This window comes from Bos indicus x Bos taurus, chromosome 25 (genome assembly GCF_003369695.1).
Source record: "Bos indicus x Bos taurus breed Angus x Brahman F1 hybrid chromosome 25, Bos_hybrid_MaternalHap_v2.0, whole genome shotgun sequence".
Lineage (NCBI taxonomy): Eukaryota > Metazoa > Chordata > Mammalia > Artiodactyla > Bovidae > Bos > Bos indicus x Bos taurus.
The window spans coordinates 28,436,183-28,461,128 of NC_040100.1; the positions used below are offsets into that span (position 1 = coordinate 28,436,183).

Here is a 24,946-nt window from a genome sequence, read left to right on the forward strand (position 1 = left end):
TAAAGCCATCAGAATGCCAATGAGTTCATTTCCAGCCTGAATTGTAATTACCACAAGGGTAGAACACACTACTTTCTGACTGGTCAGACCATCGCTATTACCTCCCTTTTAGGAAAAATCTTAACTGAAAGTCCAGATTTCTCTCATATGAATATACCCTCCCAGGTGAGTGTAAAATCAGCAGAAGGAGTGAAATCTTAGCAGCCAGATGGACCCTTCTATGCTCTAAGGGATGAGTGTGTCTCAGTCACTGTATCAGGGCGTCCTGTTCATCTTAATTGTGTCTGCGCTCAGCCAATAAAAGCTGTTGATTGGTTGGACACTCCCCTACCCCACCCCGCTGCACCACCTTTCAGTGGCCAGGTACTCTGCTGAGCGCTTGAGGTGCACTGTTTCATTTTATCCTTCTCACAAATGTAGTAGGTACATTCTCTTCGCAGTTGAAGGATGACAGGATTGAAGCATGGAGAGATTAGGTTAAGTCACTTACCCAAGGTCATAAAACTATTTAGTATCACATTCAAATCCAGGTCTCTGACACCAGGGCTATGCTATGATCTTAATAAATGGACCAGCCTCAAGTGTCTATGTTGGAGACATATGATAAACTATTTCTCATGTCTGTTTCCCAGGCGGTTTCCTTATTACTTGAATTCTTTCTACTGGCTACAAAATAGTTGTTGGTGTTATGGCTTTAGGTCATGATGTCCCATGGTTTGCTAAATGTCATTAGTAACATGTTAAAGATCTGTTCATGGATGGGCCACTTGGGCAGATGGCCGATCTCATCCATAGTGTTTGATATCTTCTCTCCTGGAGGGCTTTAATAAAACCACCTATGATCTGACTGCAAGAACTATTTAGTATTTTCCTTAAAGCGCTTTGCTCATAAGCTGTCTTTAGTGAATACTGTTGTGACTGTTGTTTTTCATACCACCTGTTTTGTCTGCAGAAGACACTGAGAGGCAAGGGGAAGTTATCAAAGGGAAGCCAGTGAGACATGGATGGTTAACCAGGCTTGTTAAATATGTGAACAGACCTCCTCCCCCAGTCTCTTAAAAGTCAGGAAGGACACAGTCTTAATTTTAGTTGTCTGTTTCAGTGTTCACCTCCCACTGAAGAACGCTCCTGGTTTTAGCTGCCATTCCATTTGTGTGGTTATGATCGAGTGATGTAAATTAAATAAGGTTTGAACAGTGTTTGTTTTTAATGCAGTCAGTTGTGAGTAACCCCAAGTCACCGGCCTCAAAAAATTAACTTGTGTTCTGGTTTTCTTTCCTCAGAAAGATTACATGGAGAACAAGAAAGTTGCTGTGGAACTAAAGGATGTACCATCTCCCCTTCATGCTGGCTCTAAACTTTTCCCAGCAGTCCCACTTCCAGATATCCACTCTCTTCAGCAACCTAAAGTACAGCTTTCAACTGTCCCCAAAGTAAGCTGCTGTGCCCATTGCACTAATGACCCTTCCACTTCGCCAGTGCGTTTTGGTGGTGGCAGTGGCGGAGGGGCTGGTAGCTTGGTTCCCCCGGGCGCCCTGTTAGACTCGCAGAGCACCAGGACAATCACGTGTCAGGTAGGGTCAGGGCTTGCTTTCCAGTCTGCACCTCCACTCCAGAATGCGTCAGCTAGGAACACCTTGGCCGGCGTTGCAAGCGACTTTCCCAGCATGTGTCTAGAAAGTAACCTCTCTTCCTGCAAGCACCTGCCCTGTTGTGGGAAGCTGCACTTCCAGTCGTGCCGTGGGAACGTGCACAAGCTGCATCAGTTTCCGGCTCTCCAGGGCTGTCCTTCCTCTGCGGGCTATTTCCCCTGTTCTGATTTCACAAGCGGGGCTCCCGGGCACGTGGAAGAACACGTTTCACAGTCGGAGCTCACGCCTCACTTATGCACCAACTCTTTGCACCTAAATGTGGTACCTCCAGTTTGTTTAAAGGGCTCACTTTACTGCGAAGACTGTCTCAGCAAGGTGTGTATCTTTTTATTTGTTATGTTGGGTGCAGCTAAGGTTTGAGGAATGACTTTTTAAAAATAAAATGACTTTTATCTTTAAAAGAAAAACAATCTTGGTTTTGTGTGTGGGATTTTTCACCCCATCAGCATAACTTCTTTTCAGAAAAAGTTCAGAAAGAAAGCAAAGGGTACAGCGGGAGGGACTGTTGAGAAAAGTGTAGTGTGATTATTCGGTTCATGCTTTTAGAGTCTCCTGTAATAAATCTGTTTCCTACATGGAAGCCTAGCTTGGCAAAGACTTGTGCTCTCTTGTTTTTAAAGGCTGGAGCACAACTGGAATTTCTTAAAGCTAATGCTCACCTGATACATGGACCCATTCATGTAATACAGATGGCTGCATGTTGTCCTTTTGTAGTAATTGGGGGAACTTGAAATTTGGCCTCCATCACACCTGGGCTCAAGTAAAGACTTTTAACTTCCTTTTTTTGTGAAGTGTGTCTGCGGGTTTCTACTGTAACAGACACATGCCCCAGAATGTAAAGGTCTAATTATGTGAATATCTTCCCTGATCATTTCAGGGCACTTTGAAATGAGTTTATGCTTTAGTAGTTCTGGGAAAGGTGATTTGAAAATACATTTTATCAGGTTAGCAGGTGGAAAGGAGAAACATTTAGAATGTATTTTCAGTTGTTACGTGTAATTCTTTACATTCTGAAATAATATATCTGAAACTTCCTCCTCTTTTTAAAAAATTTTAAAACAGCCAGCAAGAAATAGTATAATTGATGCTGCTAAAGTCTGGCCAAATATACCACCTCCAAACACTCAGACTGCACCTGTTACTGTTCCTCTGTGTAATGGCTGTGGAACCAAAGGAATGGGAAAGGAGACCACGTTGTTATTGGCGACCAGTCTAGGCAAAGCTGCTTCGAAATTTGGTAAATGACAGTATTGTATAAAATGCATATTTAAAGTTTTCGATAATCTGATACTAACACTGCATTTGAAGTGAAGTGAAGTTGCTCAGTCGTGTCCGACTCTTTGCGACCCTACCAGGCTTCTCAGTCCATGGGATTCTCCAGGCAAGAGTACTGGAATGGGTTGCCATTTCCTTCTCCAGGGGATCTTCCTGACCCAGGGATCGAACTCAGGTCTCCAGCATTGTAGGCAGACGCTTTACCCTCTGAGCCACCAGGGAAACCCACACTGCATATAACTGCCTTTAAAAGATTCCTTGTGGTTCTAAAACTCACGTGTGTGTGTCTCCATTTCCATCTGTTGGTAAAAATCTTCTTACCCTTATAGACCAGTAGGTCAGTTGCCATTTATGTTGAGCTGGGGCTATTTGAGATCAGAAGCTGTGTATAGAAAAACGGGAAGTGTATGAGGAGAAATGAGTGCTGGAAGGGACTTGGTGTCAACTTAATGTTCTATGTTGCCCAGACATAACTAGTATTTAGAAATGGCTGACAAAAAAACAGTATTTGAAAACCTAAGATCATTTCCCCCAAAAGTAGCTGTTATGATACTTTATCTTTTAAAAACATTTTTTCAAAAGTTGGATCAGATGTTACTGCAGTGTTAAAAGTCATTAAAATCAAGGGCTATAACACCTTCACCATTCGTTCTCGTTGTTCTCCCACACTGAGTGAGGTGTGGGCCCAGCATGACACTGGGCCCCAGAGGGCAGTGTCCTGTCACCTGTGTATTAGTGTTGAGCATACCCGGTCAGCGTGAGGATGGCTCATGCTTTATGATGGATTGATTGTGGGCCTGAAGTACACTGACCTTTGGATTTGTTCTCTCCTGAAAGAGGAATTAACGCTTAGAGATACTTTGGCAACTTGGGGTTGTCGACTGGGCCAGCCAGTGAGGTTGGCATCCTTAAATTTAACATCAATCTATAATTTCATTCTCATGCCCCTGGGAAGGACAGGTAGCTACCTGTTATCGTTAATATCTTAACCTGTTTTTTGCTGTGTGTAATCAAACGTGTTCACATTTCTCAAGGGTCACCAGAAGTTGCACTGGCAGGACAGATGCTAGAGAACTTACCCCCCATTGGGGTTTTTTGGGATATTGAAAACTGCTCAGTCCCTTCTGGCCGCTCAGCTACTGCAGTTGTACAGAGAATCCGGGAGAAGTTTTTTAAAGGCCACAGAGAAGCAGAATTCATTTGTGTATGTGACATCAGTAAAGAAAATAAAGAAGTTATTCAAGAGCTGAATAATTGCCAGGTAGATGAAAATTCTTTTTTCTTTTTTATCTTAGTAGAAGAATAAGCACATGATTTTTTTTTAAGAACTCCAGTTGAAAATTTGTTATTAATAATGTGTTTGTGCTAAGTTTGTAAATAAATTAGGAAAAGATGATTTATTTAAGTACCTGAAATCATTTAATCATGTCTGATTTTTTAGCAAGTCTGCTTACATGTGACTAGTGCTTTCCTAGTATAGTGATTTCATATGTATCATTTCCTTTGATTTTTATAACTGCTCTGTGAATGCTCGTAGGATTTATTATTTGGAATTTACAAATGAAAGGACCCACGTGGTTAAGCAACTTTTTTAAGATCACATGGCCAGTAAGTGGATGAACTTGGATTTAAATCCAGATTGACCCCAAAGTCTGTTCTCTTAAGCTGGAAGCTAATAACATCAAACACAGCCCCGAGTCTTACCTTAATCATATATCAAATCTTTGCCACCCACACATTGTTGGCAAAAGATGCTAGAGAGAGCTAATTTAACTGCTTAAAATTTCACTTTCTATTCTGAAAGGGGAATGGATGAAGTGCAAAAGCAGAAGATTAGAGATGAAAGTAGGGGTAATAATGAATACAGTTAATTTGTCTGGAGAACTGAATGTGAAATTATTGAGATTTGATTGTAATTTTTTTTTTTCCGTCCCTGAGTGGCAATAGAAATCAAAGGTTCCTCAAGAACTGTCTATTGGATGTGGGCAGAATGTGTAGTGGCTTTCTAAGCTCAGCTCTTTCTCATCTCTCCTTATTATAAATTCATGCAGGTAACTGTCGCCCACATCAATGCTACTGCAAAGAACGCTGCTGACGACAAGCTCCGCCAGAGCCTCCGAAGGTTTGCAAATACTCACACTGCTCCCGCCACTGTGGTTCTTGTGTCAAGTAAGTGTAGAAACATCTACTAATTTCAGCTAAACTCTCTATGTGTGAATTATCATAGAAGCCAGAATATGTTAAAATGTGCCCCCAAAGATGCTGAAATACATGGGACATGCTTATGCTTACTTTTGAAAACTGTTAAAAAAAGAAAAGGAACTACATGGATTTCTGTATTTTTCTCTGGGGAATCTGAGTAAGGATTCTTGCAGGGCCAAGTTTATTAAAGAAAATGTAATTTTTTTGTTTGTTTTAGTCCTGGGCTCCATTTTGCTTATTTAAAAGAAAACTCCAAGATGAAGTTGGTGCTCCCCAGAACATTAATATTTGTTCCTTTTTACTACTAAAAACAATGTGTCTTGCGAATTCAGCATGAGTCCATGGTAAAATTGTCTTGCCATGTTAATTCTTCTGATGTGAAATGTGTCCCTATTCTAAAAAGGGGTCGGGGGGCCACTTGGAACACAGTCCTGCTGTTCCTTTCTTCTCAGTGGGTGTTATGAGAGGTGCCTGTCTGTCAAGTGTTTCTAATCTGTGGAGATGGGGGTGGGCTGTATTCTGTCTTTCAGCTGATGTCAATTTCGCATTGGAACTTAGTGACCTGAGACACAGACATGGCTTCCATATAATTTTGGTCCATAAAAACCAGGCCTCAGAAGCACTGCTGCATCACGCCAACGAGCTGATCAGATTTGAAGAATTCATTTCTGACCTGCCCCCCAGGTTACCACTAAAAATGCCAGTAAGTGGGTTTGTGTTCTTTCTGCTGTAGTCTAGTTAAGATTGTGGAGATTCAAGACAGTCCTCCATTATGGATGTCTAAGCCCAGGTGAGGGTGTTCTTTGTAGTAGGCCGGCTAGATTTTGAAATAGGCCTAGAAACTTTCCATTCTCTTACAAATATATAGAGAACTGATATGTGTGAATTTTTTGTTTTAATTTTTGTGTGTGTGCTGAGTGTTTGTTGCCGCTCGTGGGCTTTTTCTAGTTGCAGTGAGCGGGGGCCGCTCTTCATTACGGTGCATGGGCTTCTCATTGCGGTGGCTTCTCTTGCGGAGCACAGGCTCCAGGCGCTCAGCTTTTAGTAGCTGCAGCACTCGGGCTCAGTGGTTGCAGCGCACAGGCTTAGTTGCTTCATGGAATGTGAAGTCTTCCTGGACCGGGCATTAAACTCACATCCCCTGCACTGGCAGGCAGATACCTATCCATTGTACCACTAGGGAAACCCAGTGTGTGAATTTTGCTTTTACATTTTTCAAAATACAGGAAACTGACTTTTAGATTCACCTTACTGACAACCACTTGCCAGTTAGCAGTGTTTTGTGTGAGGTGTATGGCAGTAACGGAATGAGAGTTATTACTATTTTTGCCCAAGTTTTAAGGGTAAAGAATATGGTTTGCATATCTTGGTGTGGTTGGAGTCAAATAAGCAGAATGATTGTACAGTTGCGGCACTTAATCCTGAAGCCCCAGCTGGTCTCTGAGCCTGTCTTCTCTGGTTGCAGACCCTGCCATGCACGAGCACAATCGGGAGTAGTGGGCACTACACCTGTCACCCTGATAAGCCACTTAATAGGAGAATGTGCACGTGTTTCCAGCAGGACGAGCATTTCTCACAGTCTTGATTTAGGATAAGATGTTTACTGGGACACTGAACTTGTGTTTAAGCTGTTTGGAGAATATATATGGATTCCCTGGTGGATCAAATGGTAAAGAATCCGCCTGCATTGCAGGAGACTCGAGTTCCATCCCCAGGTCAGGAAGATCCCCTGGAGAAGGGAATGGCAGTCCACTCCAGTATTGTTGCCTGGAGAATCCCATGGACAGAGGAGCCTGGTGGGCTGCAGTCCTTGGGGTCACAGTTGCTCACGACTGAGCGACTGACACACGTTAATGATGATAGAAAGGAGCTGTAGCGTGGATGGTCCAGAAGGGTAGGCAGTCCCATTCGTGAAATGCAGTTTTAACACACTTTAATAACTTGAGAGTTATGGAAGCACTTTAGGAATGATCTCACCCAGCCTCTTCATTTTAGTGAGGAGGAAGTCAGCACCTCGGGAAAAAATTCAAGCCGCTGGAGGTCCTTCCGTGATTGCCTCCAGATTGAGGTGCTTGCAGTGCTGGCCCCTGCAGCCCCTGGTACCCAGTGAGGTCAGGGCCCGGCCCAAGATAAACACACGCTTAGGATGGTCTGCGGCTGGCAGTACCTGTTTCAGGCTTTGGAGCCGCACCTCTAATTGACTTTTGTTGTTATTCCTTATGTCTTCTGGCTGTAGGTACATTTCCTCCCTCTGTTTCTGTTTGGCACTCCCTGTTTTAATCTGAAAGGCCTTTAAGTCAAATGTAGTATCTTAGGTGAGAGGTTACCCATTCATTGTAGAGATCCTTATTATGATTAAAAAAAAAACCTGATTATTCAAAACATTAAATCTTGCCACATATTTTTTCTAATTCACCAGAGTGAGAATTTTAGATACATTTCTTCTTTTTTTTTTTTTTCCCTCTGTGTTTTTCAGTCTAAGTACGTGTATCCTTTCCCATGCAAGTCTCTGTTCTCCCTCCCCCGAGGTCACTGTAGTTTGGAGATCATTGTTCTTTGTAATTGAGCGTGGGCCCCTGAGTCCACCTGTTTTAACACTTTTTCTGTGTCCACAGTGCCACACTCTGCTCTACGTTTATAACCTACCGGCCAACAAAGACGGCAAGAGCATCAGCAACAGGCTCAGACGCCTGTCCGATAACTGTGGCGGGAAAGTGCTGAACATCACAGGCTGCAGCGCCATCCTCCGCTTCATAAACCGAGACAGCGCAGAGCGGGCTCTGAAGCGGATGGAAAATGAAGACGTCTTTGGTAACAGGATCGTCGTGTCATTTACTCCAAAAAGCAGCGAACTCTGTGAAACCAAGAGTTCAAACGCAACTGCTGATAAAGTGAAGTCTCCCAAGAAACTTAAGAATCCAAAACTGTGCCTCATCAAAGACATAAGTGAGTCACCTTCCAGTGCCAAAGCCGCACCTGGAAAAGGGTCGCAGGCAAATTCTGGATCTGCTACCAGAAACGCCAACGTGAAAAGTTTACAGGTAATTGTGACCCCGCTTGCTTTCTGAAGTTTATGCTAGGTTTGCTTTCGTGGGCTCTCCGTTCTACATGCTCACCTGCTTTTGATGTGTCTGTACTGTTTTTGTTATCCTATATTTTCGAGGCTGTTTGAAGTCAGGTGTTTCCTGTACAAGGTCTGACACGTCTTGGAGACTTTAACTATTAAACTCCCTTGCTCTTGTCTCTTTTAAGGAGCTGTGCCGCCTGGAGTCGAAGACTGGCACTCGAAGCAGTGAGCCCCAGCAAGGCCACCTGCGGCTGGGGGCGCCTCCTCACAGAAGCTCAAGTGCCGCAGCGCCCGCACCTAAAGCCCCAGGGTTGGCAGAATCTGTTTACAAAACCAATCCCAAGTAGGTCCCGCTACTCTCCCTCGCGGCTGCGTGTTTTGCTGTGAAGGGAAGCGCGTGACCTCCTGCCTGCACTGTTTCCCTCCACCAGGAAAGAGAGCCTCGGCGCCCGCAGTGTCACCAGTTCTCCTGTGGAGAAGAAAGAGAAAGAGGAGACTCTGTTCCAAGTGAGTTACCCGTCTGCTTTTAGCAAGTTGATCGCATCCAGGCAAGTGAGTCCCCTGCTCACGGCTCAGCCTTGGTCTTCTCGGTGAGTGGGTCTTGATCCGTGGAGTGGTTGTATGCAGTAGAAGGGCTTATGAAGTAATCTGTGTATTCAGCAGAATTCAAGCAGTACAGAAGTGCATAATTACAAGAGAAACCTTAGTACTACGTATAAAATAGGTAACTAATGAGAACCTGCTCTACAGCACAAGGAACTCTACTTGATGCTCTTGGTGACCCAAACGGGAAGGAATCCAAAATAAGAAGGGACAGCTGACCTTGCTGCACAGTAGAAACTTAACACAACATTGTAACGCAACCTTACTTCTCCAGTAAAAATTTAGAGTAAAAATTTTACAAATTGAAAATGTTTGAGCCATAAATAGTAATAAAAATAAAAGAGAAACCTTCCACCTCTCTTCTTCCAGTTCCTTTTTCCTTGGGTAACATTTGGGGGCATTGCTTCTTGCCTTTCTCCATCCTCCATGTGGGAGTCTTGGTAAGCTGAGGTCAGAGAAGCCTGTCCTGGAGTCCTTGGCCAGTGATGGGGGCACATTAAGGTGTCTTTACTACGCCCTTATTACTTCATCAGACTGAGAAAGAGGCCTAAACTGACATGCATTCGTTCTTTTTATTCATGGGGTAATTACTGAAAGCTGTTTGGGAAACGAAGGTCTCTGTAAACCACTGTAACCATCTGTGTAACTCCTTATTTAAGCTTTCTGAATTTACTCTGAGTAATTCTGGAAGCTCAGAAAACAGGAGGAGCCGTAAGGTCATGTTCGGTCTCATGAGCTCCCACTAGCATTGTATTTATTCTGCTGGGATGGTGAAAACTCACTGTTGAAAGCGACTTTGAACCTGTAAAATGGTGTCTACAAATTGATGTAAAAGTTTTCCTCCCAGGGAGAAAAGCCACAACATATGAGCAAGAATATCTGGCTTTTTCAGAGCTGAGGAGAGGGTAAATGGCTGACATTAGTATCACAGGCTGATTCCTAAGAATAAATACCCAAAGTGGAAAATGAACTCATCAGCCCTGCCTGTAGTTTCTTCCTGTAGCTTTAAATAATCCAACAAAAGAATGTTTGATGATAAGTAAAATTGTTGTTGTTGTGGTTAATCAGGGTGTCAACAGATAGTACTTCTGAGAAAGAGTCCAATCAGTGTAATGTTTTAAGAAAAAGCACGTTTGAGAACCAAACTGTATTTTGGAAAACAGTTTTTAACATAGTTTCAAGCAAAATCTAAATGACATAAACTGAATAAATAGAATAACACTTTTAAAACATTTCTAAACAGTTGTTAGGCCTCACTCCATATGTTTTAAGCAGGAATCTGTCTCAAACCTCTTAAACAGAGCATCCCCGCTTGCTTTCAACGCTGCACATTCAAGCGTTGGTGCCGATGGCCCAGACCCATTCGCTCATGGTGTTGACGTCCAGATCAGCAACCTGGACTACAGGTTGTCCCGGAAGGAGCTGCAGCAGCTCATGCAGGAAGCATTTTCTAGGCACGGCAAGGTAAGCTTTCACTGTCTCTGCTGCCTTTGTTCTTCCCCTTGCTGCATTTCAAGATGCGCGCGCTTGACGCACCACACATAACCACAGGCAGGCTGTAACCGTTGCTTCACGGGTTTGAACACCTTCTTTTTTCACTCGGGTCTCCTTGTGCTGGTGCTGTATGTTCAGTTTTTAGGACCCAGCCCCAGGGAGCGAGAAGCCTGTCAGAGACATACTTGTGGTCCCAGGCAGGGATTTAGTGGGTCTCTGGGAAATAAAACACTGATGGATTTTAGTTAGCTCCAGCTGCTAAAATACAGAAACAGGATTCTACAATGATGTTGGCTGTTTCTGTTTGTTCATCTTACAGTGTCTATTCAGTTTTTAGTTGCAGGTTGCTAAAAAATGCACCTTTTGCTGGTTCTTAAACTGGCTCTGCCTCAGTTTTGGCAGGATCTGGAGAAGACCCGGTGTGTCTTGGCGAGCTCTGTGTGCCAGAGCACAGGCCAGCCAGGCTGGTGTCACATCCCTGAAGGTCACCCATCCTAGCTTGCTTCCGTTGTGGTCGGCGGAAGTGCGGTGTTGAGACAGGTTCCCTCACGGCAGCACTGAAGTCCACAAGCGAATTCCTTAGGGATTGACCTTCAGTTTCAAGAGGACACGGTTCTGGCAGATCGGCATTCTGTTTTCTTTTTACTACTGCAGGTGAAGAGTGTTGAGCTCAGCCCCCACACAGATTATCAGCTCAAAGCTGTGGTTCAGATGGAGAACTTACAAGAAGCTATCGGTGCGGTGAATAGCCTCCACAGATACAAAATTGGCAGCAAGAAAATCCTGGTCTCACTTGCCACAGGAGCTGCTAATAAATCACTCTCTTTACTGAGGTAAAGAACAAGCCGTTTGTTTCAAAAATGTTATTTTTGGTCCAGAAACAGTTTTGGAAATAGTAAAAATAGATTTTATTCCATCCCCAACCCTCTTGTGATACTCACATATGCAGTAATGCTTTTCCTCCACTCTCTTGATAGAGTTAGAAATAAGGTAGAAGTTAGTAATAAGCTAACTAGAATAATTTACTCTCGTTCAAGTCATTAATCAGAGATGAATCTCAGCTTAATCTTGGCCGGCATTTAAGAGTAAAATAATATGCCACATATCCAGAACAGGTTCTAAAAATAGTGGACCTCTACAGCAAAAGTTTATAAGCCTAGAAAGTCTGGAATACTACCTTCCAATTTTAATAGAAGGTAGATTATCTATAAGGGGTAAATCTACAAAGTTCTATGCTCTCAACTTGCAGGTACATCTTCAATGTCAAATAGACACCCAGCCCCATACATCTACATTATAATTAGATTAATCTTAGGAGTCTGGTGATGGTTTCATTCATGATACGCTTTTGATGTAGAGCACTATTTAAGTTTTTGGTGTACAGCATAATGATTTGTGCACCAGTAACTAATATACCTTTGTCAACCAATTACACTTCAAAAAAACAAGCAAACTCACAGAAAAAAGTGATTAGCTTTGTAGTTGCTAGAGGTGGGGGGTGGGGAGTAATTGAATGAAGGTGATCAAAAGGTACAAACTTCCAGTTATAAGATAACCCAAGTACTAGGAATGTAATGTACAACATGATTAATACCGTTAACACTGCCGTCGTGCATGGAAGTTGTTGGGAGAGTATATCAAAAGAGTTCTCATCACAAGGGGGAGCATTCTTTTGCTTTTATTTTGTATCTGGATGAGATGATGGATGTTCACTTAACTGATTGTGGTAATCATTTCACGATGTAGACAAGTCAAAGCTTCACCATTATTTTAAGTTATTTTTTAATTTTGCCGAATAAAAATAATACTCAATGAAGAAAATTTGGAAATTTTAGGAACATAAAAGAGGCTGGGGACAGAAGAATCATCCATAATCCTATGGCTCAGAGCCAGTCACTCTTAAGTGTATTCAGTTGTATATCTTCAGCTGTGGGGAGTCCTCTCCCATCTCTCTGATAGAACTACACTGTGGCAGGAGACTGGCTCATCTGCCCTTTGCTTTCTGATACACAGGTGTGGAAATCTCTGCTTGAGTCTGATAAAAGTCCCAGTGTATGATTAAATATTCTTTTAATTGCTGTGTTCCTAAAGTCCATTCTTTTTTCTGGAAGCTCAAACTCTGAGAATAAATGAGTGTATTTATTTTGTGTATACATTGTGTTAATGAACTCTTGTTTTTAGAAACAATTTGCAACAGAGAGGAAGACATCTGTTCTCTAATGGGCTAACCGTTTTTCTTGCAGTGCAGAAACAATGTCCATTCTTCAGGATGCTCCTGCCTGTTGTCTGCCTCTTTTTAAATTTACAGATATCTATGAAAAAAAGTAAGTGAGGGTTGTTGCTTTCATTGATCCAGCCAGTGCTGATGGGCGACTTACACTGGTAGCAACTCTTAGGGGAGGAAGTAAGACCAAGACAGTTGAAAGTCCAGTTTTAAAAACACACATTTTAAAAACGTCTTTTATTTTTAGTAAATTTAGACCTCAGTCCCTAAAGCTGTACTTGTATGTTTTCCACTTGGCTGATTTGTTCTGTTATTCATTGAGTCAACGTTTTCAGGCACCTTCTAGACTGTAAGCTCTGGGACAGCAGGCACTGGATCAGACGTAATACTACTGAGTCTTCGGTACTCAGCGCTCAGCAGACACTCAGCAAATCCCAGTGGAACGAAGTGGAGGGTGCAGAGCTGGGAAGACAGCCCACTTTTTGGGGTGGGGGGTGTGTGTCTGGAAAGGAAAAAGACAGTCACCATTTATTGTATAGAGCAAAGAAAACTATCCTTACAAAGGAGAAAATGCCTTGAGGTTACAGAGGGTGCAAGGAACCGGGAGCTTGGCCATGATTGATTGCATGGGTAGTGGGAGCCACTGAAGTGTCAGAGAAAGGACGGGCAGGGGAGCTGTGGGAAGGCTTCAGGCAGGGATGGTGTCTGAGCTGGAGTGAAGGGAACTGGGGGAGGGGGACACGGAACGTGGGGACCAGTCCCGGCTCTAAGCAGACACTGTCAGAACAGGGGAACCAGACCCCACAGAAGTGTCAGGTGCCCGTGAAATAGGGCTTAGTAACTAGTTTTATGTAGCAGGCAAGGCAAAAAGTAGAGGTCAGTTTGATTCTGAGTTTTTTGCCCCAGATGACTGAGGGAAAGGTTATGTGGTTAAGCTGGAATAGAAAAGAAAGAAAGCTTGTTTAGGAGGTATAGTAAGTTTTTAATCTTGGCTTTGGGCATCCGAGTTTTAGGGAGCAATTGGAATGTCTCGGAAGAGAGTTCAGGGGGTCTTCTACACATGTAGAGTCTCCTTCAAGAAAGAAGTCAGCTCTGAAGATACGGCAGTTGTTTGCCTAAAGATGATCTTGGAAGACCTGGGAACAGATGAGTTCAGAGGAATGGGAGGAGAGCCAGAGAGAGGGCAGACCTGGGTGGAATGCCACCAGGGCCTGGAAGCCAACGGGAACCCAGAGGCCAGAGTGCTCTCAGGGGAGTGGGGACAGCCTGAGAAAGTGGTGCAAGGTTTGGAGCGGAGGAGGAGGCAGCCTGTGGTGACTTGGAAGCTGACACCAAAGAGTCCTGTGGAGAAAATCCTGCAGGGAACAGCGTGGCAGACTGGATGGTGAAACAGCAGAGACAGCTCTCGAGAGACCAGCTGTTTCCATTTCAGAGGAGATGCAAGAGCTCCAGACTGAGAGAGCACAGAGGAGACTGGGCTTCTGTGGACGGGGCAGTGTGGCGGGTGGGGACCAGACTTAAGACTGGCGTTTGCAGGGAGGTCTGAGCATGTAGACAGGGCACTGGGAGGAGGCCATTAGAGCGGATGACACTGAACAAGCACTTGCTGTGTGCTGAGCTCTCTGCGCGTATACCGTGTGGCATCCCCATATCCACTTCATGATGCAGGGATTGTCACCCCGTTTTACAGACGGGCAAACTGAGGTGTAGGTTGGTTGTATAACTTGACTAAGGTCCTGCAGGTAGAATCAGGATTTGAACTCAGTCTGTCTGCCTTCAGATCCTGCGCCTCTGTGTTCCAGGTATGAAAGGCACAAGTCTAGAGTGGTGACTGGGGAGTCCAGTCTAGTGTAGATCAGGAGACTGAAGCATAGTGGACGTGAGGAGTAGCTGGAAAGGGGAATACCTCTGAGGGAGGGGAGCAGAGATGGTGAGAGGTAATAGGGATTTGGAACTGAAGTGGAGGCCAAGTTGACAGGGGTTACAGCAGATAGTTTTCCATCTCAGAAATTTCGGTGAGGCATTTACAGAGACTGTGGGGTCGGAGGGCATGTACCAAATAATACATATAATCACTGTAATGGGCAGCGGGCCCGGGATGATTGCAAGGAGTGCTGAGTGTTATTGGTTTGATGGTGAATGAATTTATAGTAGAATTACCCCAGTTTTACTTTTCAAAGAGACAGGGATCCATTCTTGGTTACAGAGCTTTATCTAAACAGGTCAGGCATTTCTCTACAACTGAAGAAAAATATTCTCTTTAAGTCAGCATCTCTCTCTGTTTTTCCTTGTTTCTAGGTTTGGACACAGGTTGAATGTGTCAGATCTGTATAAACTAACAGACACGGTTGCAATCCGTGAACAAGGAAATGGCAGGCTGGTGTGTCTCTTACCCAGCAGTCAGGCCCGCCAGAGCCCCTTGGGATCTTCCCAGTCTCACGACGGCTCCTCAACAAACTGCAGCCCAATCATATTTGAAGAGTTAGAATATCACGAGCCTGTCTGCAGGCAGCACTGTCCCAACAAGGATTTCAGGTATGTTACCCATTTCCTTTGAGAAACAATCATTCTGGAAAAGGTCGTGGCACATCTGTTAGAGTTACCTTGGGAACATCTTAGACCACTGAGAAATGTCAGCTCTCTGTTTCTGTTCTCTTTTCCGCAGTGAACATGAATTCGATCCAGACTCTTACAAGATTCCTTTTGTGATTCTCTCTCTGAAGACGTTTGCGCCCCAGGTCCATAGTCTTCTGCAGACACACGAGGGCACCGTGCCTTTATTAAGGTGACTGTCAAAGCCATTGCAATGCCTTCGTTCTCCCCTTTCTAGAAAGTCTGCCCTCTGCCTGGGCCTCTCCCAATCACGCACTGTACCAGGCTTCAGCCTGGTGTTTTTAGCTACCACTTGTAGTCAAAGTGTATCTAACATGGGATTCATTCACTTAATATTTCAACAAGAACATTTCATGTTTGTGCTGAATTTTAGAAACATCAGCATGCCTGGGGCAGATTCTCCTCCACAGAGAAGAGCTGGTTGGAAGTGCTGTGCACAAGTACTGTGAGAGTGCACAGTCCCAAATAGTTGTAGATTTCAACATTTAAGGGAGAAAAGTATCCTTCATTAGTCTGTTTAACCACATCATGGGCCACGTGGTAAGCTTAAGAGAGGGGCCAAAATGGTAGCAAGTTGCTGTAAAGTAACTGAACCAATATGTTTAGAGGAGCTTGAACTTGGAACCTGGTTACCTTACTTTTAACCCCGTCTGCCTGGTGGCTCAGAGGGTAAAGTGTCTGCCTGCAATGCAGGAGACCCGGGTTCGATCCCTGGGTTGGGAAGATCCCCTGGAGAAGGAAATGGCAACCCACTCCAGTATTCTTGCCTGGAGAATCCCATGGACAGAGGAGCCTGGTGGGCTACAGTCCACGGGGTTGCAAAGAGTTGGACAGGACTGAGCGACTTCACTTTTGCTTTCGCTAGAAAACTTAATGGAATTTTTGGTACCAAAGAGAGACAGTGATCACTTCTCTAGGACTTCATTTGAACTTTCAAAGCCAGACCATGGGCATCTTAGCAGAAATTACTTATTAATGGATGTGTTAAGAGCAGCCGTCTGTTTGCCAGGTGCTCTGTTTTTTCATTATTTTAATTAACCTTTTCCCCTGCCCCACTTCAGTTTTCCAGATTGTTATGCTGCAGAGTTTGGCGAACTGGAAATAGTGCAGGAAAACCGAGGCGGGGGCGTCCCCTTGGAGCACCTCATCACCTGCGTGCCAGGTGTGAACATCGCCACCGCACAGAATGGCGTCAAAGTAGTTAAGTGGATTCACAACAAGCCCCCGCCTCCAAACACAGGTAAGTTTCAGGTATTTGGTCCTTTGAAGCCACGGTCTACTGCAGTACAGGCTGCTGGCCTTTCTCTCAAATAGCAGCAATGTTTGCCCCTCATAAAGCAGCATGGTTGTCTCCTTTGGTCTTTTAAAAACTCCAGAGTGCTGACGGTTTGGCAGAACTAGACTTTGGAAAGTACCAGCATAAATTATTTTTTAAAAAACTTTTTCTTAAACCCAGCTTCCACAGTTACAAATCTTCTCTAGTTATCTAACTTTGTAAAGCTTGTTTGGCTTGCCTTTTAAAAATCGTTTCAGATCTTTGAAGGAATTTTCTCTGAATATTTACTCCAGCAATTTATTCTAATCGATGCTTTTGACTTTGATCAATGCAAAAATAGATTTAACTCTTTAAGTGTCAGGGACCAGGACCTTTGATCTGGGAGATACAATGAGATTCTGGGCTTCAGCGACCCCTGAGCTGCAGGTGTCTGATCCTGTTACCTGAGAACAGCACTGTTACCTTGGCCCCCAAAACTTCCTCCTCGTCAGCTCCCACCTTCCCCTGCCCCTTCCCTGTAGGAAGAAAGGTCAGGAAAACGAGGGAGCTTTTGTACTGGAGCCTCTCCCAGCCTTGCCCCTCAGGCGGACACCCTCCAGGTCCCCGTGTTGTGCTGTTTCCTTTCTCCGTTCTCCTGTGTCATTAGCCCACTAGTCCCTTATAAGGGCTTCCATCTGATTATTTATACTTTCGTAAATAAAATAATCAGTGTCTTAATTATATGAACATTCAAGATAAATTCGAAAACCTGTTTCTTAGTTTTATCTCATGCTAGTTCTGCATCATTGCTTTCCATGGTTATCTGGGCAACATTTGCAAGCTCCTCTCTGGGTTAATTAGGCTCTTGTGGGCTACCTGCATAACTACCATTTATAACTTTGTTTCTACAGAAAAGTATGTTAGTGAGGACATCACAAATGGTTCTTTGACATACAACCATTTAAGCTTTAAACTTCCTCTATATCTACTCTTCCCTTTTTTTTTTTTTTAACTGAAACTAATTTATTTGGAATCCCGATTTTTTTCTCCGAAGCTAAATTTATTTTTAATTGAAGGAGAATTGCTTCACAGTGTTGTGTTGGCCTTTGCCATACTACCCTTCTCTCTTTTAAGTTCTCACTGCATTGAAGCATGCTTCACTTTGGCGACTTGACTTCCAGAAGCAGTGGGAAAGCATTCGCCAGTCTGTAAAGAAGTTGGGTTATCCTGTGGATTGTATAGGACCTGAGTACAGCAGCGGGGAACTGACACGGCTGTTTGGTCTTGTGCATTTGTCATTATTGAGTTCACACAGGGAGCGCGAGGTTAGTTATTTCTCTTTCTGCTGCTGCAGTCATACTTTATGTCTTTTGCATGTTCCTGTTTTCTCTCCAAATATGTATTAGACCCTTGGCTTCTGCGTTCTAAAAGTCCTGTGGGTAACCCCCAGCTGATCCAGTTCAGTAGAGAAGTGATCGATCTATTGAAGAACCAACCATCCTGTGTCATACCAATTAGTAACTTCATCCCCTCTTACCACCATCATTTTGCAAAGCAGTGCCGGGTATCGGACTATGGCTATTCCAAGCTGATCGAATTGTTAGAAGCAGTGCCTCATGTGTTGCAGGTAAGGAGAGCTGAGAGTTCATTTGTTTAACAGTGGAAATGTCCCTCCGTGGCTTTGACTCTCTCTGCCAAAGAAACAGGGTAGCTGGTGACTTAATTCCTCAGAAGTCAGAGCAGAGCATCCCGTAAAAACTTCTTTGTACATGTGTGTGTCTTCTCAGTTGTTCAGAAAGCTGTGAGCTTCCAACTAAAAGGAACTCTTAAGTGCACTGAGGAGTACTTTCTTTCTCACCTCTGTAGACTGCCCTCCTTCCTCCCAGCACAGTCCTCTCTAACTCTTCCATAGGAACTGCTGTAACACGGGCTTCCTTTCTCATGAAGGAGTTCAAGACCAGTTACTGGACTGGAACCTGACAGTGCTTGCTAAGGAGTCTTTGCCTATTAACCTACAGTGTGATAATCGCTTCCCACTTGTAAACATGGCCTGCAGAATTTGAGCTGTCTTTTAGAGACAAAATCAGTTGCCCAGGCTGATAACATGTGACTTCAGGAAAGAGTATGCAAGGGAAAAAAAGGGATCCCAGGCACGTGAGCAGTTGTTCATTCTGACAGCCACACTTCGTTTATCTACCTGTGTTTCGAAGTGCAGATATCATACAGAAGGATTTGTACCCTGAGGGCGGTAACAGGAGAGAGAGCACGAGCTATCAAAAAGAGAGTCAGGCTCTGCCAAGGTCTTAGGAGTGTAAATAACCCAAGCGTCTGGTTTGCAGATTCTTGGAATGGGCTCCAAACGTCTGCTGACCCTTACCCACAGAGCCCAGGTGAAGCGCTTTACTCAGGATCTACTGAAACTTCTCAAATCCCAAGCCAGCAAACAAGTCATTGTGAAAGAATTCGCACAGGCTTACCATTGGTGAGTTGAGAAAAAAATAAAAACAAATATTTTAAGACACTTGTTCTTCTGAATTTAAGAATAATGATCTAAGTTTTCCATTCAGCATTCTTTGGGAAAAACTTAAAAAGTGATTTTGGCAAGTACTGCTTCTCATTCTTCACCCATCTCCATGATTAAAACCTAGGTGTTTCTCAAAGGACTGGGATGTCACTGAATATGGTGTTTGTGAGTTGATTGATATCATATCAGAGATCCCAGACACCACCATCTGCTTGTCCCAACAAGATAGCGAAGCAATGATTTGTATCCCCAGAAGAGGTACGTGCCTTACCGTTGCTGGAAGGAGGTTGTCTGGCCCAGTGGTTACTGTGGCAGGGAACCACACAGGGATGCGCTTACCCCCCGTTGTGGTTCCTGGAGATGCCATGGAAACTGCAGCGTGAACTCTGCACCACCAGCCGGTGGATCCTAGCTGCTTCAGAGTAGGGGAAGGCGCTTGTTGAGAAGAAAAGCAGGCTGTTTTTTCCGAATTCACTCTAAGGGAAAAGGGAAGCATAACCAGCACTTTTTAAAAATGTCTCCTTTAGCCTGTCTGTGGCTGCTTCTGCTGTAATTACCCACCTGAGTCAGCTGCCTGGCTGTTGCTTGTCTGATTTTTCACTCTTTTAAGATGTTTTCCTCTGCACACCTGAGAAGGAAAAAAGACACAAATGAATGTTTCATCTTTCACGTTTTGCTAGTTCCAGCTGAGGTCTGAAATGGGAACTAATAAAAATTAAATCTATGTACAGTCATGTTCTTCCACGCATGTTGATCTGTGGAACATTCTAAAACTGTGCTCTTGAAGGACACTGAAATCCATGAAGTCATAGTGTTTCAAAGCTAAAATGACTATGGTCAGTATTTCTAGAATCCTCATTTAAAATTTAACAGAAACATACATCTAAATGTTTCTCCCCTGTATTTTTGTTAAACTTTTGGTACCTGTTGCTGCTAGCAATTTTAACTGAAGAGCAGCTGAATAAACAAAGCACGTGAATATCCAGAAGTGCGATTTAATAAAATGATTTCTAGATTACAAAAGTACAGATATATGTATGTGTGTCATGTTCATATATATGGAGTGGGTATGGGGAAGCGGAGGGGCTAGAGAGATTATTTCTAGCTTGTGAAATGAAATCACATAGGTGTGTATGTGTGCGTGTGTGTATCATGGCTTCCTGCTGTTCTGCCCTAGATCAAATTTGAAAGCCATTTGGAAAGAGAGAAGAGAGTGTTTTAGGTTGTGTTTGGAAGGCAAAGATGGTATCTCTTATAGTCTAGTGCATAGGACTAACTACACTAATGATGAGAATATAAATGGGTCAAAGATAATTGTGGTTTATGGGTTTTTTGTTTTGTTTTGTTTTTTAAGAACGTACTCAGGATGAAATAGAAAGGACAAAACAGTTCTCCAAAGATGTTGTGGATTTGCTGCGGCATCAACCCCATTTCCGGATGCCCTTTAATAAATTTATCCCCTCTTACCATCACCACTTTGGCCGGCAGTGCAAACTTGCATACTATGGTTTTACCAAACTACTTGAACTTTTTGAAGCCATACCTGATATTTTACAAGTAAGTGAAGAATTCTATTTTTCAGAACAATATGGGGAGAATAAAGGAAAATCTAGGCCTTTTTGCCTTGGAAGTGGGAGTTATAAAATAGGATGAAAATTTGCACAACTGAGCATGCACACTTGTTTTGGCTGTGACGTGCAGCGTGTGGGATCTTGGTTCCCCAGCCAGGGATCACACTCACATTCCCTGCTTGGAAAGTGTGGTGTCTTAACCTCTGGACTACTGAGGAAGTCCCTGCTAGCAACCATTTTTGACCTGCACAGTGCTTAAAAATGTTTTGTGAGTGATAAAACGGACATTACCCGTCTGCCTGTTTTTAAGTGTACAGTTCAGCAGTGTTAGATATCCTCATGTGCAACTAATTTCCAGAACTTTCTAACCTTGCAAAACTGAAACTGGACAGAAGTGCTTCTTAGTTCTTGATTGTATATATTTTCTTGCCAGTTTATCCCATGAACATTCTCCCTTTCCTCCTCCTGTGTTTTCCAAGGTATTGGAATGTGGAGAAGAGAAGATCCTCACTTTGACAGAGGTTGAACGATTCAAAGCTCTAGCTGCCCAGTTCGTTAAACTCCTTCGGTCCCAAAAAGATAACTGCCTTATGATGACAGATCTGCTTAAGGAATATGCTAAGACTTTTGGTTACACATTTCGTCTCCAAGACTACGATGTCAGTTCAGTTTCAGCTTTAACACAGAAACTCTGCCATGTCGTAAAGGTAACAGGATTATTTTCTTTCACAGAGTGAGGTTTGTGGTGGTATAATCCTCATTGGGATAGTTGCATATGATTTAGTGTTTCAGTATTTACACCTTGTGCTGCTTACTACTGTTGTGCAACACGTTCTGTGTTGTTAATACCTTATTGGGTCATAAGAGATGACTTGGGTTTGGCGGGGGAGATTTTGGGGATTGCCTTCGTGGGTCTATTAGCAGCCTCCCCAAAGTAACATCTGTGAACCGACGCAGTCCCCTGTTTATCCCAGGGTGTTTATTCTCAGATGTCTCGGTCCTGCTGACCTGAAGTTGGATCCTTCTACACAGATCTTTGTCTACAGAGTTTTGGGGAGACTGAAATTACAGCTCTCTTCTCCTTTCCAGGTTCTTTTTTTTTTTAAGATCCATCTCCCTGATAGGCTTTTTTTTTCTTTTTAATTTTTATTGGGAGTATAGTTTTGCTTTCCAATGTATGTTACTTGATGTTCTATAGCACTTCCTTCTGAACTTACGGAGTAGATTTAGGAGCAGTCTGGGGCTCAGAGTTGCCTTGGGTGCTGGTGAGGCTGAATTGGAGAGGGTGGCTGCCTCTTCCTCCCCGGCCTGCACTGCGTCAACCCTCCAGCCCTGGGCAGAGCAGCCGGACGGTGTGCAGGCTGCCCCTGTTACAGAACCAAGAAAACTCACTGCAGGGAGGAAGAAATGGAAGGAAAACGTGGGGAGTGGTGGCCGCCCCAGTCACAGCTGTGGGAGGAGTCTGTTTCTGTGCTGGGTAGTTAGAGAAGGAAGACCCTTCATGGGAGGCAGGGAGGCAGCAGCTGAGAACAGAAAGGACCCTGGAGGGGGGCATGGCCAAGGCCAAGGAGGAGGGGCGGCTGGCAGCACCTCTCCCGAGAGAGGGTGGGTGCGGCAGGACTCCCGCGAGCTTGGGGCCAGCCTGAGTGCAGGCAGGTTGATGTGCCGCCGGCCGGAGCAGTGGCAGCGTCAGGGTGGCATGAGATGGAAGCCACGTGGAGCGGGCTGAGCAATGAGGAGGCACGAAATCAGCAGCAGGTAACTGGCAGCTTTTTTGCGTGTTTGCCTGTGATGGAGAAGAGCGCGAGACCACGGTATTGAGCAAGCCAATGAGAACTCAGGGGCCGGTCTTCTTTCCAGTCTGGGAGGCTTGGCGTGTTTGAGAGCTGCCACGGAGGAGCTGCCTGAGAAAGACTGACTTAGGGGAGAAGGGGTGAGGGGGTGAGGGTCCTGAGGAGGCCGGAATTGTGGGTGTTGGCATTCCGTGGAGGGAGGCATAGGTCTGAGGTTAGTATTTTGACAGAAGGGAAGAGGGGTGGGGCAGCTGCAGATGTGGGTGAGTTTGGTGTGTGTCACCAGGCCAAGGAGGGAGTTCCCTTCTGAGAGCTGTTATCTGTTAACGTGCAAGGTGAGTGCAGCCGCTGAGAGAGGGAGAGAAGGTTCAAGGTGGGCTCTTGCCAGAGGGGCTCAACGAAAAGGCCTAGGGACAAAGGATTGTAGAGTACTGACAAGAATGTTAATGAGGCAATGGCCCATCAGTGCCAGGATGGATAAAAGAGCAAAGTGAAGCAAGGTGAGGGCTCCTGAACCAGGACGAAATAGGAGTCTGTGCTGGCAGAGCTGAAGAAGCGTCAGAGTTCAGCATTCACATTGCCTTCCTGTCTCCCACCCCGGTGTCGGCTCCAGCCTCCCTGCCTTTGGATGCAGGATGCCTGTGTGTGTGGTGGGCGGGGTGGTTGAATGAGTGATTCTGGAAGTGGGCAGTGATAAGGTCTCCAGTGTGGCCTGGGTTGGGGTCTGGAGTGGAACAGAGTAGAAGAGTATGTCTTTGGAGATGAGAACATGGAGAAACTGAAAGCCCTGGTGTGAGACAGGCCCCCAAGTGTTCGTTTGCTCAGGATGATGGCAGTGGTGGTCTTCAGTGGATCGAAGACCCTAAGCCATGACCACCAACCATGATGAAGGAGGGCCAGCAGCTGGGGCGTTGGGCGGAGTAGTGAAGCAGCAGCTCCAGTGCCACCCTGGCTGCACTCGGCGGTCTCCTGGGGGCTTCTGAGGAATGCCGAGGCCTCTGTGATTCTTAGAGAATGAAGCCAGGTGTGTTTTGAGCCTTGGCATATTTGATAAGCTCACTAGGTGATTCCAGGGTGTACCCTAGGTCAGGAATCTTTAATAATGATCTGGGCAGATAATCTAAGAAGATGCCTCAGAGTCCCCTGGACTTGGGTCTGTTGATTGATTAAACCCCGGGTCTGCGGAGGCAATCTGCAGTTCTGAATCTGAATCCATAACCGCAGTAGTGGAGTCAGAGTCCACCCACCAGCCTCCTGTCCCATCTCCGGGTGGGCGTCGGCACCAGAGACGCACTGGTATTGGACTGGCTCGTCAAGTGCTGCCCCCATGCGCTGCCCCTGAGGGACCAGTGCCCCTGATCTTGACCATGGTGCTGGCTGGAAATCAGCTAAAGGGGAAAACAGCCAGCAGGGTGGGCAGTGGTTCACCTGCCCGTGCCTGAGCAGTGTGCGTCCTGGAGCTCTGCCTGTTTACGCTCCAGGCGCAACTCACGTCACAGACTCGCCCCTAACCAAGGCCTGCAGGTCTCAGTCACCAAATGCCTATTTCTTCACGTGCTGTTTGGTCCCCAAATGATAACCTATTTCTCTCTCACAAGGTTTCCCTCCCTCTGCAGTGAACCAGTTAAACCCTTTATCTCCTTGAGAATCTGAAAAAAAATTGTAAAGTAGACGTACAGTCAGACGTGACAGCACCAGCTGTGTTTTCATTCCTGATGGACTAGAGGAATGCTGCTTGCCTTTGGGCAGAGAAGGCCTTCTGTCACCTCCTGTGTCCGGTCCCTGGGACATACCCTTGGGGGCGAGTCGAGTGCAGAGCAGCTCTGTGGAGGGTCACTGCAGCCTCACCACCCCCTGCTCCCTGAGAACACCAACGCTTAGTCCATAAGCTGTGCCAATGAACATCAGCGGGCTGGGCTCTTCCTGGAGGAGTGGTGGTGTCCACGGGTGTTTCTGATCGTGGACCAGCAGGGCAGGAGAGAAAAGTTCTGCAGTTGCTCCATAGTGTTGGTCTGGGGTCCCTGAGAACTTGCAGCAAACCCATTCACTGTACTTCAGTTTTGCAGAAAAACGGATCTGCCTCTGATGGTCTTACTTACCAGTGTGAAGCTAGATGAACAGGGTGTGACTCCGGCCATCTCTCGAGTCCTGAGAGGTGCATTCTTGTTTCCCCCAGGTTGCTGATATGGAATCTGGCAAACAGATTCAGCTGATCAACCGCAAGTCTCTGCGTGCTCTCACTGCCCAGCTGCTGGTGTTGTTGATGTCTTGGGAGGGAACCACCCACCTTTCTGTCGACGAGCTCAAGAGACACTATGAAAGCACACACAGCACTCCTCTCAACCCCTGTGAATATGGGTTCATGACCTTGACCGAACTTCTGAAGAGTCTGCCTTACTTAGTTGAGGTATGAATGGTAATGATTCTGGAACTACCGTAATGAAAGTCACTCTCTCGGGTATCTCTCGATCACAGAATGGTCCGGATTAGGCTGGTTGGTCGTTTTACAGATGAGCAGAGGCCTTGGCAGGGGCAGGCACCCTGCCCAAGCAAGTGACAAGCCGGGACGAGAGCCCCGGCCTCTGGCTCCTTGGACTGAGGTGCCTTTTTCTTCTGCTGGGCTGGATGCTGGTGCTGCCACCACTTTCTGAATTAGGTGGCTTATGTGGTGGC

The 24,946-nt window shown here is 45.1% G+C and overlaps 1 protein-coding gene across 2 annotated transcripts in view; it reads left to right on the plus strand.

Annotated features, from left to right (window-relative positions):
* Positions 1-24,946, plus strand: part of MARF1 (meiosis regulator and mRNA stability factor 1) — a 39,550-nt gene that overhangs the window by 5,529 nt on the left and 9,075 nt on the right. The window contains exons 3-22 of one of the 2 annotated variants that reach the window (XM_027528211.1): positions 1,284-1,967; positions 2,715-2,889; positions 3,962-4,188; positions 4,979-5,096; positions 5,660-5,832; positions 7,745-8,170; positions 8,382-8,539; positions 8,628-8,786; positions 10,101-10,263; positions 10,948-11,126; positions 12,537-12,617; positions 14,816-15,052; positions 15,183-15,302; positions 16,192-16,370; positions 17,792-18,012; positions 18,725-18,867; positions 19,034-19,167; positions 20,264-20,466; positions 20,960-21,187; positions 24,450-24,680. In XM_027528211.1, the coding sequence (XP_027384012.1) occupies positions 1,284-1,967; positions 2,715-2,889; positions 3,962-4,188; positions 4,979-5,096; positions 5,660-5,832; positions 7,745-8,170; positions 8,382-8,539; positions 8,628-8,786; positions 10,101-10,263; positions 10,948-11,126; positions 12,537-12,617; positions 14,816-15,052; positions 15,183-15,302; positions 16,192-16,370; positions 17,792-18,012; positions 18,725-18,867; positions 19,034-19,167; positions 20,264-20,466; positions 20,960-21,187; positions 24,450-24,680 (4,239 nt within the window). The remainder of the gene's footprint in view (positions 1-1,283; positions 1,968-2,714; positions 2,890-3,961; positions 4,189-4,978; positions 5,097-5,659; positions 5,833-7,744; positions 8,171-8,381; positions 8,540-8,627; positions 8,787-10,100; positions 10,264-10,947; positions 11,127-12,536; positions 12,618-14,815; positions 15,053-15,182; positions 15,303-16,191; positions 16,371-17,791; positions 18,013-18,724; positions 18,868-19,033; positions 19,168-20,263; positions 20,467-20,959; positions 21,188-24,449; positions 24,681-24,946) is intronic. The other variant, XM_027528212.1, reaches the window with a different exon arrangement.